Consider the following 13,576-nt stretch of genomic DNA (forward strand, 5'->3'; position numbering starts at 1 on the left):
TTAAAAAAAAAACAAACAGCAAATTCTTTGACATGTCTCTCATCAAGAGGGGGAGTCCATGTCTTCTCTCCTCAAAAGTGATTGGGTTTTTAGAATTGTTTCCTTGAATAGACTATGGAAATGAACAGAATTGATGCTATCTGACATTAAAGATTAGGCTAAAAGAGACTACTCAGTTTCTGCTGGTTTCTCTTGGGGCACTCACTCTGAAGACTTTAGTGGCTATGGAGGAAGTCCAGTTGCACTGTGGCCACCATATCAAAAAACCATGTTGAAAGGTCAGGGGGAGGAGGTCTATGGAGTCCCAGCTGTCCTGGTCTCCAACTATTTGATTCTTCTATCACATCCCAAACATGGGCTTGAGGAAGTCTTTGAGATGACTCTAGCCCCAGCTATTAGGGGACTGCAACCTCACAGAGGCACTGAGAATGACTGCCCCGCGCCCAGGGAACCTTCAGAACCACAGCAGTAATAAATGACTGTTGGTTGCTACATGTTACCATGTTTGATATAATTTGTTATGCAGTTGTAGACAATTGGAATCATCCAAATGGCTATCAGTAGGAATAGGTTGATACATAAAACCCTACGTACTGTATGATTCCATTTTGGGGAGATACAAACCAGGCATAACAGTCTGTAACATAACACAGATCAGAAAACTGGTTACCTTTGAGGGGCAGGAGCCCAAGAATGGTCATCAGTGGCTGTTATGGAGCACTGAAAAGGGCTAATATCTAGATCTGGATGGTGGTTACACAGATGTATTTATTTGCAAATATGCATTGAGATGTACACTTTAGACTTTACATACACTTTACTGTATGTAAGCTATCCTTCAATTTAAAAAGTTTAAGATAGGAGGATGATCAAAGAACTGCAAATCAAACCCATAATGAGATAGCACTTCACACCCACTGGGATGGCTATAAAACAGAAGACAGAGAGATGTAAGGAAATGGAAATTCAGTCAACACTGTTGAGAATGTAAAATAGTACTGCCACTTGGGAAAAGTCTGGCAGTTCTTGAAAGGTACACAGTTAGCATATGATCCAGCAATTCTACTCCAAGAATTGTACCCAAGAGAAATGAAAACAAACCTTCACCAAGACCTTGAATGTTCCTAGCTGCAGTATTCATAGTGGCCAAAAAGTAGAAATTTAACCCAGATGTCCATCCACTGATGATGGATAAATAAAATGTGGCATATCTATACAATGACATATTATTTGGAAATAAAAGGAATTAAGTTCTGAAACACACTACAAGGATGAACCTTGAAAACATTACGCTAAGTGAAAGAAGTGCGTCACAAAGAACCACATATTATATAACTCTGTTTATATGAAATGTCCAGAATAGGCAAATCTGCAAAGACAGAAAATAGATTGGGCATTCTTAGGGCTGGGGATTCGGGGAAAATGTGGATTCACTGCTAATGGTACTGGGTTTCTTTTGGGGGTGATGACAAGGTTCTAAAATTGATCGTGGTGATGGCTACACAACTCTTGTGAAAATACTAAAAACCACGGAATTGTGTACTTTAAATGGGTGGAATATATGGTATGTGAATTATATCTCAATGAAGTTGTTATCCAAAAAACAAGGGGCTGGTTATACCCTACTGTACAGCAACACAGTAGACTAGTATAAAGCTATCAAAGGGATGAGAAAGCTGTCTGTGCTGTCACGGTGCACCCCGAGGAGATTAAAAGGCAAACTGCAGGATGGTGCCATAATATCCTGGTTTCTACAGGAAAAATATATACATATTTTCATTTACTTCTAATGGCATGAAGAAACCCTAAACGGCTAAACTAGGAACAATGGTAGTGGATGGGTGGTTAGGGAACAGGAGTCTGTGAGATTGCTTATATGTTTTTATGTAGTTTTGCCTTTTGGACCAGGTAAATGTACCACCTGCTTTTTCAACTTAATTTAATTCAAAGGATAAGTTAAAAGTTAATTAAATGCACAGTAAAAAATAAAGTCAGACAATTAATTTTCCTCCAAATGTTGTCCATTAAATATCTAACCAGCTGAAAAAGAACTAATTGAAACGAAGGGCAAAGAAACCACACTGATTCTTTTAAGTTGATAGTAGCTTGTAAATATCATTATTCTTCTTCAGGAAAATAGTCATAAAATCATATCTTAATGGAAAGCTAACTTACACACACACACACACACACACACACACACACACCTAGACTTTTTTCCATAGAGGAAAACAAAAGCAAAGCAAAAAAAAAAAAAAAAAAAGCCTGGCTTGACAGTTTTCCCACTTCTGTCTTTACACTGAGATGACCTTCTTTTTGGATCCATGTCCAAAGTAGTCATGGTTAGCATTAAAGAACCGTTGAATAGGAAGAGAATATAAAACACAAATTGATAAGCTTCAGCAAAGCATCATGCAGTTTGGAGCAAAAAGGTGTTTGGCATTTGAAAAGAAACCTCCAAGAAGAACTAAGGTGGGAAAATCACAATAAGCCTGAACTAGGAAACTTCCCTGAGGAGAAAAGAGAAAGAAATTGAAAGACTCTGTGACTAGCTTCAGTTCAGTGCCCGCCACACGCGCACACGCACCGTGCATGTGTGCACTGTGAACAAGGCCATTTCACGGGGTTGTGGTTTCTTGCAGATCCTGCTGGCCTCGTTAGCCAGGTGCTGGTGCGGAGCTTACCGGCGCCACCGTGGAATAAGCCTGCTGAGCCGCGAGGGTCAGGTCTCTGAGGAGAGCCATGAAACTGCACAGACAGTTCCACAGAATCTTTCGAGCGGCCTGGTTGAACACCTGGAGCTCCTCCACGAGCTGGGCATTGAGAGCCTCGTACTCCTTTTTGGCCAAGTCTGTCTCATCTCCGGCTACCCGTGGTAGGGAGCTGTTGCAGTCCAGCAGTTTGTCATAGCGTTTCTGGATGAGCTTCTGTGGCCCCGTGAATAAGGATAGCAGGGTGGACAGGGGCATCAGGACGAGCCTCTGTAAATGGGCCGCCTGCCGAGAGAAAAGCAATCCTGTGACAGAGTAAGGAGCAACCAGTACAGGTCCTGCGCTCTCGCCAGTAGGCTTACTTCCTCCCTGCAGGAGCTCAGAGGACCATGGGAAATTCTGCAGCCAAGTGAAGAGACCCTGTGATCTGACATGCATGGGTGGCTCAGGTGGTTAGGCATATGCCTTCTGTTCAGATCATGATCTCTCCTGGTTCTGGGATCAAGCCCCATACTAGGCTCCCTGCTTAGTAGGAAGTCTGTTTCTCCCTCATCCTCTCCCCTCTGCTCCTGTTCTCTCTCTCAAATGAATAAATAAAATCTTAAAAACGAGAGAGAATGTAATCTTTTTTTTTTTTTTGTCTAGCTAAATCTGCTCAAAGACTTAAAACAATGACTCTAGAGTCTAACACTGAATATAAAGAGTAAGCAAGAAAAGGAATACAAAAGCTAAAGCGTGCAACCCAAAATGCACTCCATCTTTCTCTCTAGAGCCATTGGATTTTGTCATTGGGGTCATCTTCAGCACTTTGCCCTTCCCCTTCTTTCTAATCCCAGAGTCAAGTGGAGTTATTTCAGTCCATGGGGTGGAAGGCAAACTCTGGTCTCTGACTACTAAGACTGTGCAAATGACTCACCATATTATTCCCTTCCTTTGCTGACAATGAAGGTAGTCTTAGAAGAGACTGTATCCTAGTCCTCCCACATCTGTCCAATTACCCGGCTACCCTGATGGCTCATTTTGGGTAGTGGAACTTCACATCCTATACAGATAAGTACCTCCTTAATGACAGGTGTTTTGCTCCTGTGATAGAAATGACAACAGAAGGCACCTGCGTGGCTCAGGCAGTTAAGCATCTGCCTTCAGCTCAGGTTTGTGATCATGGCGTCCTGGGATCTAGACCCACATCAGGCTCTCTGCTCAGTGGGGAGTCTGCTTCTCTCTCTGCTTCTGACCCACCCCCTGGTAGTGTGTTCCCTCTCCTCTGCGCTCTTTCTCAAATAAATAGTCTTTTTTATTTTTTAAGATTTTTATTTATTTGACAGAGAGAGTCACAGTGAGGGAAGGAACACAAGCAGGGGGAGTGGGAGAGGTAGAAGCAGGCTTCCCGCTGAGCAGGAGACCGATGTGGGGCTCTATCCCAGGACCCTGGAATCATGACCTGAGCCCAAGGCAGACACTTAATGCCTGAGCCACCCAGGCACCCCAAATAAAGAGTCTTTAAAAAAAAAAAAAAAGAAATGACAACAGAGTTACTGCTTTCTCTTTAAACACATTGAAGGACTAAGCTGATGCTGGTTCTGTTTCTTAAATTGTTCCATTTTTAGGTCTGAGACATTGAAAATAAACTTCATATTAACCTCCAACACCATGCCAGCACCTGAACATCCTAGATTTACTTTCTTCTATTTCTCTTTCCTCCCCCTCTATTCCGAAGCACCCTAATATCCTATGTTTGCTGACTGCCGACTTTATGCATTGTCATATATGCGTGGGTTACGTAATTATATTACAGCAATTTAGAAGCAAGTTTTTCTTTTGTACCCTGAAAGATGTCCTAAGGAATCAGCATCTGAACAGCAGCTTTTATTAATTAAACAACCTGTGGTAACTTTGTCTGAACTGACAGGAGATCCACAAGAGAGAGGAAGCCAATCTCTGACTGGCGCTAGCAATAGACTACACAAATTAAATTTGATGTCTAGCTTATAAAATAATCAATATATAGTTTCAGACTGTTTAATGAGTCCTTTGACTAAGCAAAGAATCTGTTTATTGTTCTGATAAATTACTATATTTTAACTTGACTGGATTCTACAGGTAATTATAATATTACAACATAAGTACTATATATATATATATCCTGTGACCATAGACATAAACCGATTCCAATTCACCTGGGTATAGGAATTATGATTGGAACAAAAAAGAATCAGATTTTCTTTTAATATTTTTTCCTGTTCAAAACATGTAAGCAAGTTTCAAGGTAGATAAGTATTTTTCAACGTTAGATAAAAACACTGCTCTGCCTTTAGATAGATTTTTGAATTCTTATTAACATTTGATTTTTTTAAAGATTTTATTTATTTATTTGACAGAGATCACAAGTAGGCAGAGAGGCAGGCAGAGAGGGAGAGGGGGAAGCAGGCTCCCCACTGAGCAGAGAGCCCAGTGGGGGGCTCGATCCCAGGACCCTGGGATCATGACCTGAAGACAGAGGCTTTAACCCACTCAGGCACCCCAACATTTGATTTTTAAAAAGGAGTTTCATATACTTTATTCGTAAGTAAAAAAAAAAGTCACTCTTATATTGATCATTCTGATAATTATTTTAATTTAGCTTAATTTATCATCTTGTGGTTTCATGCAAGAAGGGGAAGAACACCGCTCTTCTCCCACCAAATTCTGGACATGCTTGCTGAGGGGAAGCTGTATACCATGCTCTTATATGGTGCTCAGTAAATACTTACTGACTTAATACATTGGGATTAAGCTAAAGAACAAACTCTTAAGGACTTTTCTAAAAGGGACTGTCTGTAATTAAGCCCAGAAAATGTATAAAGAACTAGCCACAATGTTTCCATTTAACATACTTTGTAAAAACGTCTCTCTCTCGTGCTCTCTCATCTCATTTATCTAATTGATCATCTTGGTTCAGGTGTAATCCTGACTTGCCATTCCCTGGTACCACAAAATAAGATGCTTCTGAATGTTTTCTACTAGGGGATGGGACTGGATGACTTCCTAGGATTTGGAAATATGTGGGGCTATTCACTGGATGTCACAACTTGAGACTGGGGAGACATTACTGAGATTTAGATCCTGGTATGCCAGGAATGCTAAACACCCTCTAACACAAGAGCCTCTCAAGGAAGAACTGTCTGACCCAAAATGCCAATAATGCCAACACAAAACTGCCACTTTTCAAGGATCTTCAAGATGATGAAGGAGTCTATTATAGCTTCTATATAACATAGTACTATGATATCATAATACCTATGGAACACAAGATACTAAATTAAAGTTAGTACTACTCAAACTAATTTGCCAGCCAAGTATTTCTAGGTTCAAGAATATTTTAAGGATTCCCAAGCTATGTTTTATAATTCTGTACATTTTATACAACTCCTAGAAAACAAATATTTTACCGCAGAACAGAAGACTTATGACTCACAGGTAAAGACCGGTTCTCGATAAGAAGGCTTTACTGTCCAGTATATACTGTGCTAATAAAAGTCATTTCTTCAGAGAGTAACTTCACTCTTCCTGTAAGGACTCTGGACTTTTCCAGAGACTCCTTTAGGAAAATCACAGCTTGCCAACTTAATAAATCTATCATCTATCACATGAAACTTAAACTAAATGTTGATTTTATTTTTTATTTTTTTAAAGATTTTATTTATTTATTTGAGAGAGAGACAGAACAAGAGAGAGAGAAAGAGAGAGAGAGCATGAGGGAGGTGAGGGTCAGAGGGAGAAGCAGGTTTCTCACTGATGAAGAAGCCCAATGTGGGGCTCGATCCCAGGACTCTGGGTCCAAGACCTGAGCTGAAGGTAGACGCTCAACTGACTAAGCCACCCAGGCACCCCCAAAATTTTGTTTCTAATAGCTACACAGGAATGCCTGGTCATGATCTGCCTTCAACCCAGATCATGATCCTGGAGTTGTGGGACCAAGCCCCTTGTTGGGCTCCCTGCTTCTCCCTCTGCCTGCCATTCCCCCTGCTTGTGTTCTCCCTCTCTGTCAAATAAATGAATAAAACCTTAAAAAAAGAAAATTAAAGCTACCCAGAACTGACTACTCCTAGAAACACAGTCTTGAATCCTCTTAAATTCTGATTGCAGTGAAAAAATCTTCATTAATTCACTTTAAAATAGTTAATAATGAAAAAAAACTGCTCCTGTTCAAATCTACTGATTTTGACATTTGTATTTGCTTTAGTACGTTTTATTTCTAACTCCAGAAAAACAAATAAAAAGCAGCTTTCCTTTTAACCCTGCTTTCTAACTTATCTGTGAATATAAATAACTTACAAAGTCACTGCAGGGATTTGGGGCATTACTTGGGGTCTCCAAATGGCTCCTCTCCTCCTTATCTTTGTTGCATGAGATCTCCTGGAGCGCCATCACACTCTGCAGAGCTAAGGGCATGGCATCCTGAAAAACAAGAACAAAGTCACAAAATGGGCAAAGTTCTGAAGTTCCAAACCATTAAATGTATCCTACGTGTGTACTTCATCGTCATAACCCTCCATTATCACTGAGAGATCAATACCAAAAAAAAAAAAAAAAGAAAAAAGAAAAAAGAAAAAACACATCAGGAGCGCTCTGTACAATGAGTTTACTTGTGACAATCTATTTTCTTGCTTTTCCCCTGTCACTTTCTCCTACTACTCTGTATGACACCTTTTTTATTAGTGGACTCCACCTTAAGTTCCCTCATTGGCCATTCTTCAGTATTCAATTCTTACTGAATCCCTTCTTTTATGGTTCAGTCATTTAGCATCTGCCTTTGGCTGGGGTCATGGTCCCAGGGTCCTAGGATCAAGCCCCATGTTGCACTCCCTGCTCAGCAGGAAGCCTGCTTCTCCCCTCTCACTCCCCCTGCTTGTGTTCTCTCTCTCTTTCTCTCTGTCAAATAAAATAAATAACATTTTTAAAAAAGAAATCACTCCTTTTTGATTTATGTCTTCAGTTTTCCTTAGTGAATTTATTGCTCTTTTTAAAAGAGGATGCTCATGTTTTTGTTGAATGGGTTAGTGGAAATAGAAGACTTTCCTGTCGATGTTCCCGAGATGCATTCACTTCATGAAATGTGTATGAAGGACAGGGTTCCCACTGCTGTCTGGCTGTTATAACTAAGTTTTGGTTTTCTTTTCACAGAAAGCAGAGCTTTAGGAAGAGGTTAGCAAACGTAATCATAAAATCAGGCTTTGCATCAGTTAATAAATGAGAAAGGAATGTAGCTTGTTGTTTACATAACACGGAACTTTTTCTCAAAATCATCATGCCTGTTAACCTAATCCTTTGTTGGTATGATAATTTACCTACGCATGTAAATATCTGCTTCCGAAAATAGATATCCAAGATGAAAACTGGAAAATGGGAAGAGGGCATTTGTTAACGGAGTTACATGGAATTCTACTCATTGCCTATGTCTCCCAGTCATGCCCATTATCAAGATGTTGCTGAGGACACTATGTCTTCTTTAAGAGATCCATTCTCTTTCTACTGAATATAATTATACTGCACTTCCATCAGTTTGGTTATGTCTACTGAGTCTCAACAAGGGCAGGAAAACTTTCTGGGGGATTGGAAATCAGTGGAGGTGCTTTTTTCTTCTACTGTAGTTGTGCGGGAATATTTGCGTACTGTAGTTCTTATTATTTTTTTAGAATTTATTTTCCTTTACATTGATTTTCTTTTATGTAGGCCTACCTACCTACGGTTGAACTGCCTGTGAATTTCATTCAGAACTCTAAAGGGGTCATTATGAAACATTGGTTACAAAATAAATAGAGGTGATCTGTTCATCTAGGGTGTGTGATTGTATGTCCTTTTTTAAGTTGGCTTCTCAGAGACTTAGAGCTAAATTTGAGATCCACACGTGGGTTTCTGCAGTTTTTATATGGCCTTTATGTTATGCTTTTTTGGCTCTTTAGTTCTCCTCTAATTTCATTTTATGTCCCCCTTTGATTTTCTCTTTTCTTTCAGTCCCACTTTTAAATTTGCAAATATGTGTTTTAAGTACTAGAAAGGGATATACAAGTATAATCCAACGAAGAAAGAAAGTTTCTGCCAAATCAATTTTGCACTAATGAACTCATCCCTGTTAAAAGGAAAGTGTGCTGATGGTCCAGCACCACGGGGCAATCACGTTAGCTAATGCCCCACAACATGGCCACTTCAACTGGGAGCAGGATGGAGCAGATAAGCGAACGCAGAACAGGATCTGCATCTCTATCCTGGCTTCCCTCACTGGCAGTTTGTAGCCTCCCAAATCTGGTACTGTATCAGTGAATTTCATCGTATAAATTCGATCACAAAAAAGGCATGACCATTCACACTTACTCTTCGGAACAACCGTGGACACCAATACCTTGTCATAGAAACACTGGAAACGGTTGTGTCTTACCTACCTGGATGTGTTGATGACAGAGTGCAATGTTCCTCATACAGTGCCTCACCGTCTTTTCTAAAGATCTGAACAGCTTTTCTTCTCTATTGAAGGTATTGTCTTTCACCTATAATGCAGATGAAATGATGTATTTTTATAAATCAAACAAATCTGGTGTTTTAAAGAAATTTCACAGGCTGTATGAGCCCAGCACATGACAAAGAGACTCCTTGTGGAGATGAAAACCTTCCGTGTCGTGCTGCCCGCCTTGGCACAGTACGTGCTGTGAACAAGCACGCCGCACAACTTCAGTTAGCGTAGTGAAGCCACCCACTGCCGGTTAATCATGGAGCTTCATCTGTGTGATGGTAGCTAGGGGAGGGGCAACTTTTCTCTGCAGTTTATAATGGCATATATGACATATGTACTCTGAAATTACGCCCCTTTTGTGGGTTCATAAAATAATATAATAAAAAATCGAAATTAAATAAGATAAATATTTCATCTCTTGACTGGAACTGTTTTGTTGTTATGACTCATCCCAGTTAATTTCACAGTGGTTATTTAGAAAGGATACTTAGCTTCTTGGCTAAAGAAATGCGGTAATTCTTTACCAACTCAAATTTGAAAAGTTGGATGTGATCTCGGCCAAAAGAGCCCTTCTGTGGGGAAAACTCAGCAGAGTTAACATAATAGTCACATGGGTTTGGTTATTTTTAGATATTTTATTTTATGGATAAGACCATAAGTGTTATTATTATTAATGGTAAGAAGTATTTCTTGGCTATCACAATATTGACAAAAGAACAGAACCAGCTTCATGCTGGCAAAAGCTGTGTGAACATGCAAATGATTTGTGGTACATGGTGGGTACTCTTCAATTTGGTACCGGGCAGTAACCATAGCTGTCCTCTGTTCATAGGTATGATAATTTAAGATCGTGGACTTTGGTGGGGTCCGGGGGAGACGGCTGACCTTAGAGCCGAGTGCACAGAGAATGGTGACATTTTATCTTATTTTTAAACCCCTTAATATTGTCTATCTAAAAAGCTTTTGGTTAAATAGGTAGCATAGTCCCTTGTAATTCACACAACATTCAAGACTGTCTGCCTTAGGAACTCTATCCTCTAATCTAGTTTGATGTATGGAACAATATGCTGGGGCAGATTATTTTAAACGTGGGTTTCAAGGACCCATCACCAGCTATTTTATTTTGTGTATCTTGGCAGGGATCCAGATGATTCTAAAATAAGACATTCAAGGATCACAGTATGAGAAATATTGTCCAGTTCTACGTTCCTACAGCCAAGCCCTTCTCATGCTGCTTTATTTTGCTGGAATACACTGCTGTCTCTTTCTCTACCTTGCAAAATTCTGTTTCATTTTTTTAAGGACTCAACTGTCACCCCTTCTGTGAAACCTCCCTTGAATCCCTATTCTTTTCACTGTAGAAAATTAATTGCTCCCCCATGTGCTCTTCACAACACCAGTTAATGATTTAAGTGATTCTCTCCATTGATAAATGGTAAGCGTTGGAGATTAAGCATTTTTTGTCTTAATAATAATAATAGCTAACATATATTAAACACTAATTATGTTCCAGGCACTATGCTAAGACCTGCTTTCCATTTTCTCATTTTAATTCTTACAAAGCTCTATGGCATAGGTGCCACCATGAATCCCATTTCAGAGATAAAGAAACAGAAGCTTGGGAGCTGTGGCAAAAATAGTGGATGTTCCCCTGAAATCCTTTTACTGGCAGGATTTGCACCTCTAGTTTAAGTTGGACATGTGGCTGCCCTGCTAGACCCTACCCTTTCCAGTCTTCCCTGTAGCTGGTTCTGCCCTCATAACTGGTTTGGGTAAATAGCTAAGGGGTATATTTCACTTCTGAATTTTAGCCTTACAACCTTGCCTTTGGGACAAGACTGAAGACACAGCAGTGACCCAACTTCAGCCAAGCAGGCGGAGACAGCATGTTTGGGGGACAGCACAGCACAAAATTGGAGACAGCTAGGTTCCTAAAGAATTTTGTGCAGCAGAGCCCATCTGGACTCACATCTTAGGACTATTACAAGAAAGAGATATAAATGACTTCCCAGCTTACGCTACTTTGTTTTGGAATCTCCTTGTGAAAGGAGCTTGGCCTTTACCCTAAATAATATAGGACAATAAAGAAATTTATCCATGTTAATAGGTAGAACCAGGATTCAAACCCAAGGAGTCTGAATTCAGAATTTCTTTGTATTCCGGATCTCTAACACAGTGTCTGGTATACTGAGTTCAATACACGTGTGATGAATTGAATAGAATCTTCCTCTTGGGTAATAGTTTTATACCCTAACTCCACCAAATATTTCACTTGAGCTGCTGACAAGTGCAAAATTGACTGATTTGAGATTTATCTCTTCTGCAGTTCAGCCTATGCAGCTGATTTTCTGATTAACAGTGAAATGCTTCATTGCTGACAGGACATCTTCTCAAAAGATTAAGGGGAAAATCTAATTAATATCCCTTCAGGCCACTTTACCTACAACTCACTTTTAGTTCACAATTGGAAAGTATCAGAAGCCGATGATAAATATGTTAAAGAATGTAACAGCTTCTACAAAACCCGCTCAGAATTCAGACCTGCCTATTGTTCCTCAATAGAATTGTCTTAAGTCAGAAGTAACAACCTAAAGAGTAGGAGAGAATTGTGTGCATGACATCTACACATACTATGAAGACTACAGTCTCTTCTACAATTGAATTCCCAACCCAATTTTAGTACTGTTGCTTTTAGCTCAAATGACTTGATTTTCCTCTCCCTGATCTATGACCATACAACCCTAATGTCCCAAACTTCTCACATTATAGTTTAGCACTGGGAGAGGGGCCTGGAGTTATTTCCTGCATGCAATGGACCCAGTGAGCCCCTAGAAGAACATAAAGGATGATACATACCACAGAATCCAAGAACGTCCATACTGGAAATAGGTAAAGTAGGTATAGCCACAGGACGAAACAGAAACAAGGCTTGGAAGAAGTTGATTATAGAGACGAGTCCTAAAGAGGAGGTCACTGCATGCCATATAGGGTCACAGGACAATCACCAGGTTTTGGTCAGGTGGCAGAAAGGAGCAGGGGGAAAGTCAAAGCCAGAGCCTCTATTGTGTTTTTTGTTGGAAAAACCTGGGTCAGGATAAACAGTTTAGGATTGGCCAGTTCGAGTAATTCCCATGGGCTTTGGGCTTTCGTGGTGGTCCCTACTTACCTGGTACCTGGCCCTAGGATGACTTAAGACAGAGGAACCCCCTTTGGTGTGTGAGAGATAGATGAGAAAGTGTTTGGGGCTACAGACTCAGGATTGCTTGGTTCGCCGATGAAAGAAGCGATCCCAGTTGAGCTCTTTGGTTTCTCTAAGAATGGGTTAGCCCTGGGAGGAGCATCTCTCAGTGCCAGCCGCTTTTTCAAGATGTCAAAACAGCATAGAATACAGAAAGTAAAAGACCTGACGAATACACCATGCATAAAGGAGTTTATATCTAAGTGAGAAGGAAGAAGTCTGCATGGTAAAAGCTAGTAAACAGTAATGCACTGTTCAGCAGTATGAAATACTGCTGCTGCTGCTGCTGGTGATGGTAATGGTGATGAAGGTGATGATGATAGCCAGTAGGTGCTGAGTGCTTACCCACCATGTTAGGCACTTTCTACATATGCAGTACCTCATTTCATCCTCACCAGCCCTCTGTGTGGAAGGTCCTAGTATAACCTTGACGCCCTTGGATTTAAGCTATGTGCCCAAAGGCAAATATTAATTAAGTGGCAGAAGTGACATTCTAATCCAGATCTGGATGACTTCAAAGCTTCTGTCCTTACTTTCTGCCTTGTGCTGACTCTGTCAAATGTCCACAGGGCCAAGCATGGGCAACACTCCTTGTCAAGCATTCAGAAGAGGAAGAGGCCACTACTATCTTAGGGTTAGAAAGCTGCAAAGGCTCAGTGGAAAAGAGGAAAAAGACCATGGTAGCTAAAGAGTGAAATAGATAGGACAACCAGTGCTGAACTACCATACAGTTGCCTCTAGCTCACATTAAAACCTCAGAGCTGTTAACATAGTAAGGGATAAAATCAGGAAAATGAGAAGGAAAAAGGTACTATGTAGTATCTTAAGAACTATCCTGCTTGGTTTCAATTAGAAGCCCAATGAATTCCATCTTCAGGCCATGAATTTTCTATCTTGTGATTCTCAAAGTGTGTTCCTTTGGCCACTTACTTCAAGGTCCTTTAGCTTCAAATACCTGAAGTTTTGTAAAAATACAGACCGCTAGGTTGCACCCTTGAACCAGGAGAAGCCCTGGGAATCTTTTGGCAAGCTCCTCAGGTAATTGTTCCACACATGAAAGTTTGAGAGCCTTCGCTAATCCATCCATTATTTATTGGGGGTTGAGATGAAAGTGGTTCAAACCAGGCTAAACAGGTGATG

General features: G+C 40.4%; 1 protein-coding gene across 3 annotated transcripts in view; it reads right to left on the reverse strand.

Annotated features, from left to right (window-relative positions):
* ARHGEF38 (Rho guanine nucleotide exchange factor 38) overlaps positions 1–13,576 on the reverse strand; it is a 142,738-nt gene that overhangs the window by 17,237 nt on the left and 111,925 nt on the right. For all 3 annotated transcript variants that reach the window (XR_006816824.1, XR_006816825.1, XM_045994778.1), the window contains exons 8-10: positions 9,131–9,235; positions 7,026–7,148; positions 2,685–2,996 (exon numbers count right to left, since the gene is read on the reverse strand). Coding sequence is in view for 1 of the 3 variants with exons in the window: in XM_045994778.1 (XP_045850734.1) it covers positions 2,685–2,996; positions 7,026–7,148; positions 9,131–9,235 (540 nt within the window). In the remaining 2 variants the exon portion in view is untranslated. The remainder of the gene's footprint in view (positions 1–2,684; positions 2,997–7,025; positions 7,149–9,130; positions 9,236–13,576) is intronic.

Source organism: Meles meles, chromosome 2 (genome assembly GCF_922984935.1).
Source record: "Meles meles chromosome 2, mMelMel3.1 paternal haplotype, whole genome shotgun sequence".
NCBI classification, from domain to species: Eukaryota; Metazoa; Chordata; class Mammalia; order Carnivora; family Mustelidae; genus Meles; species Meles meles.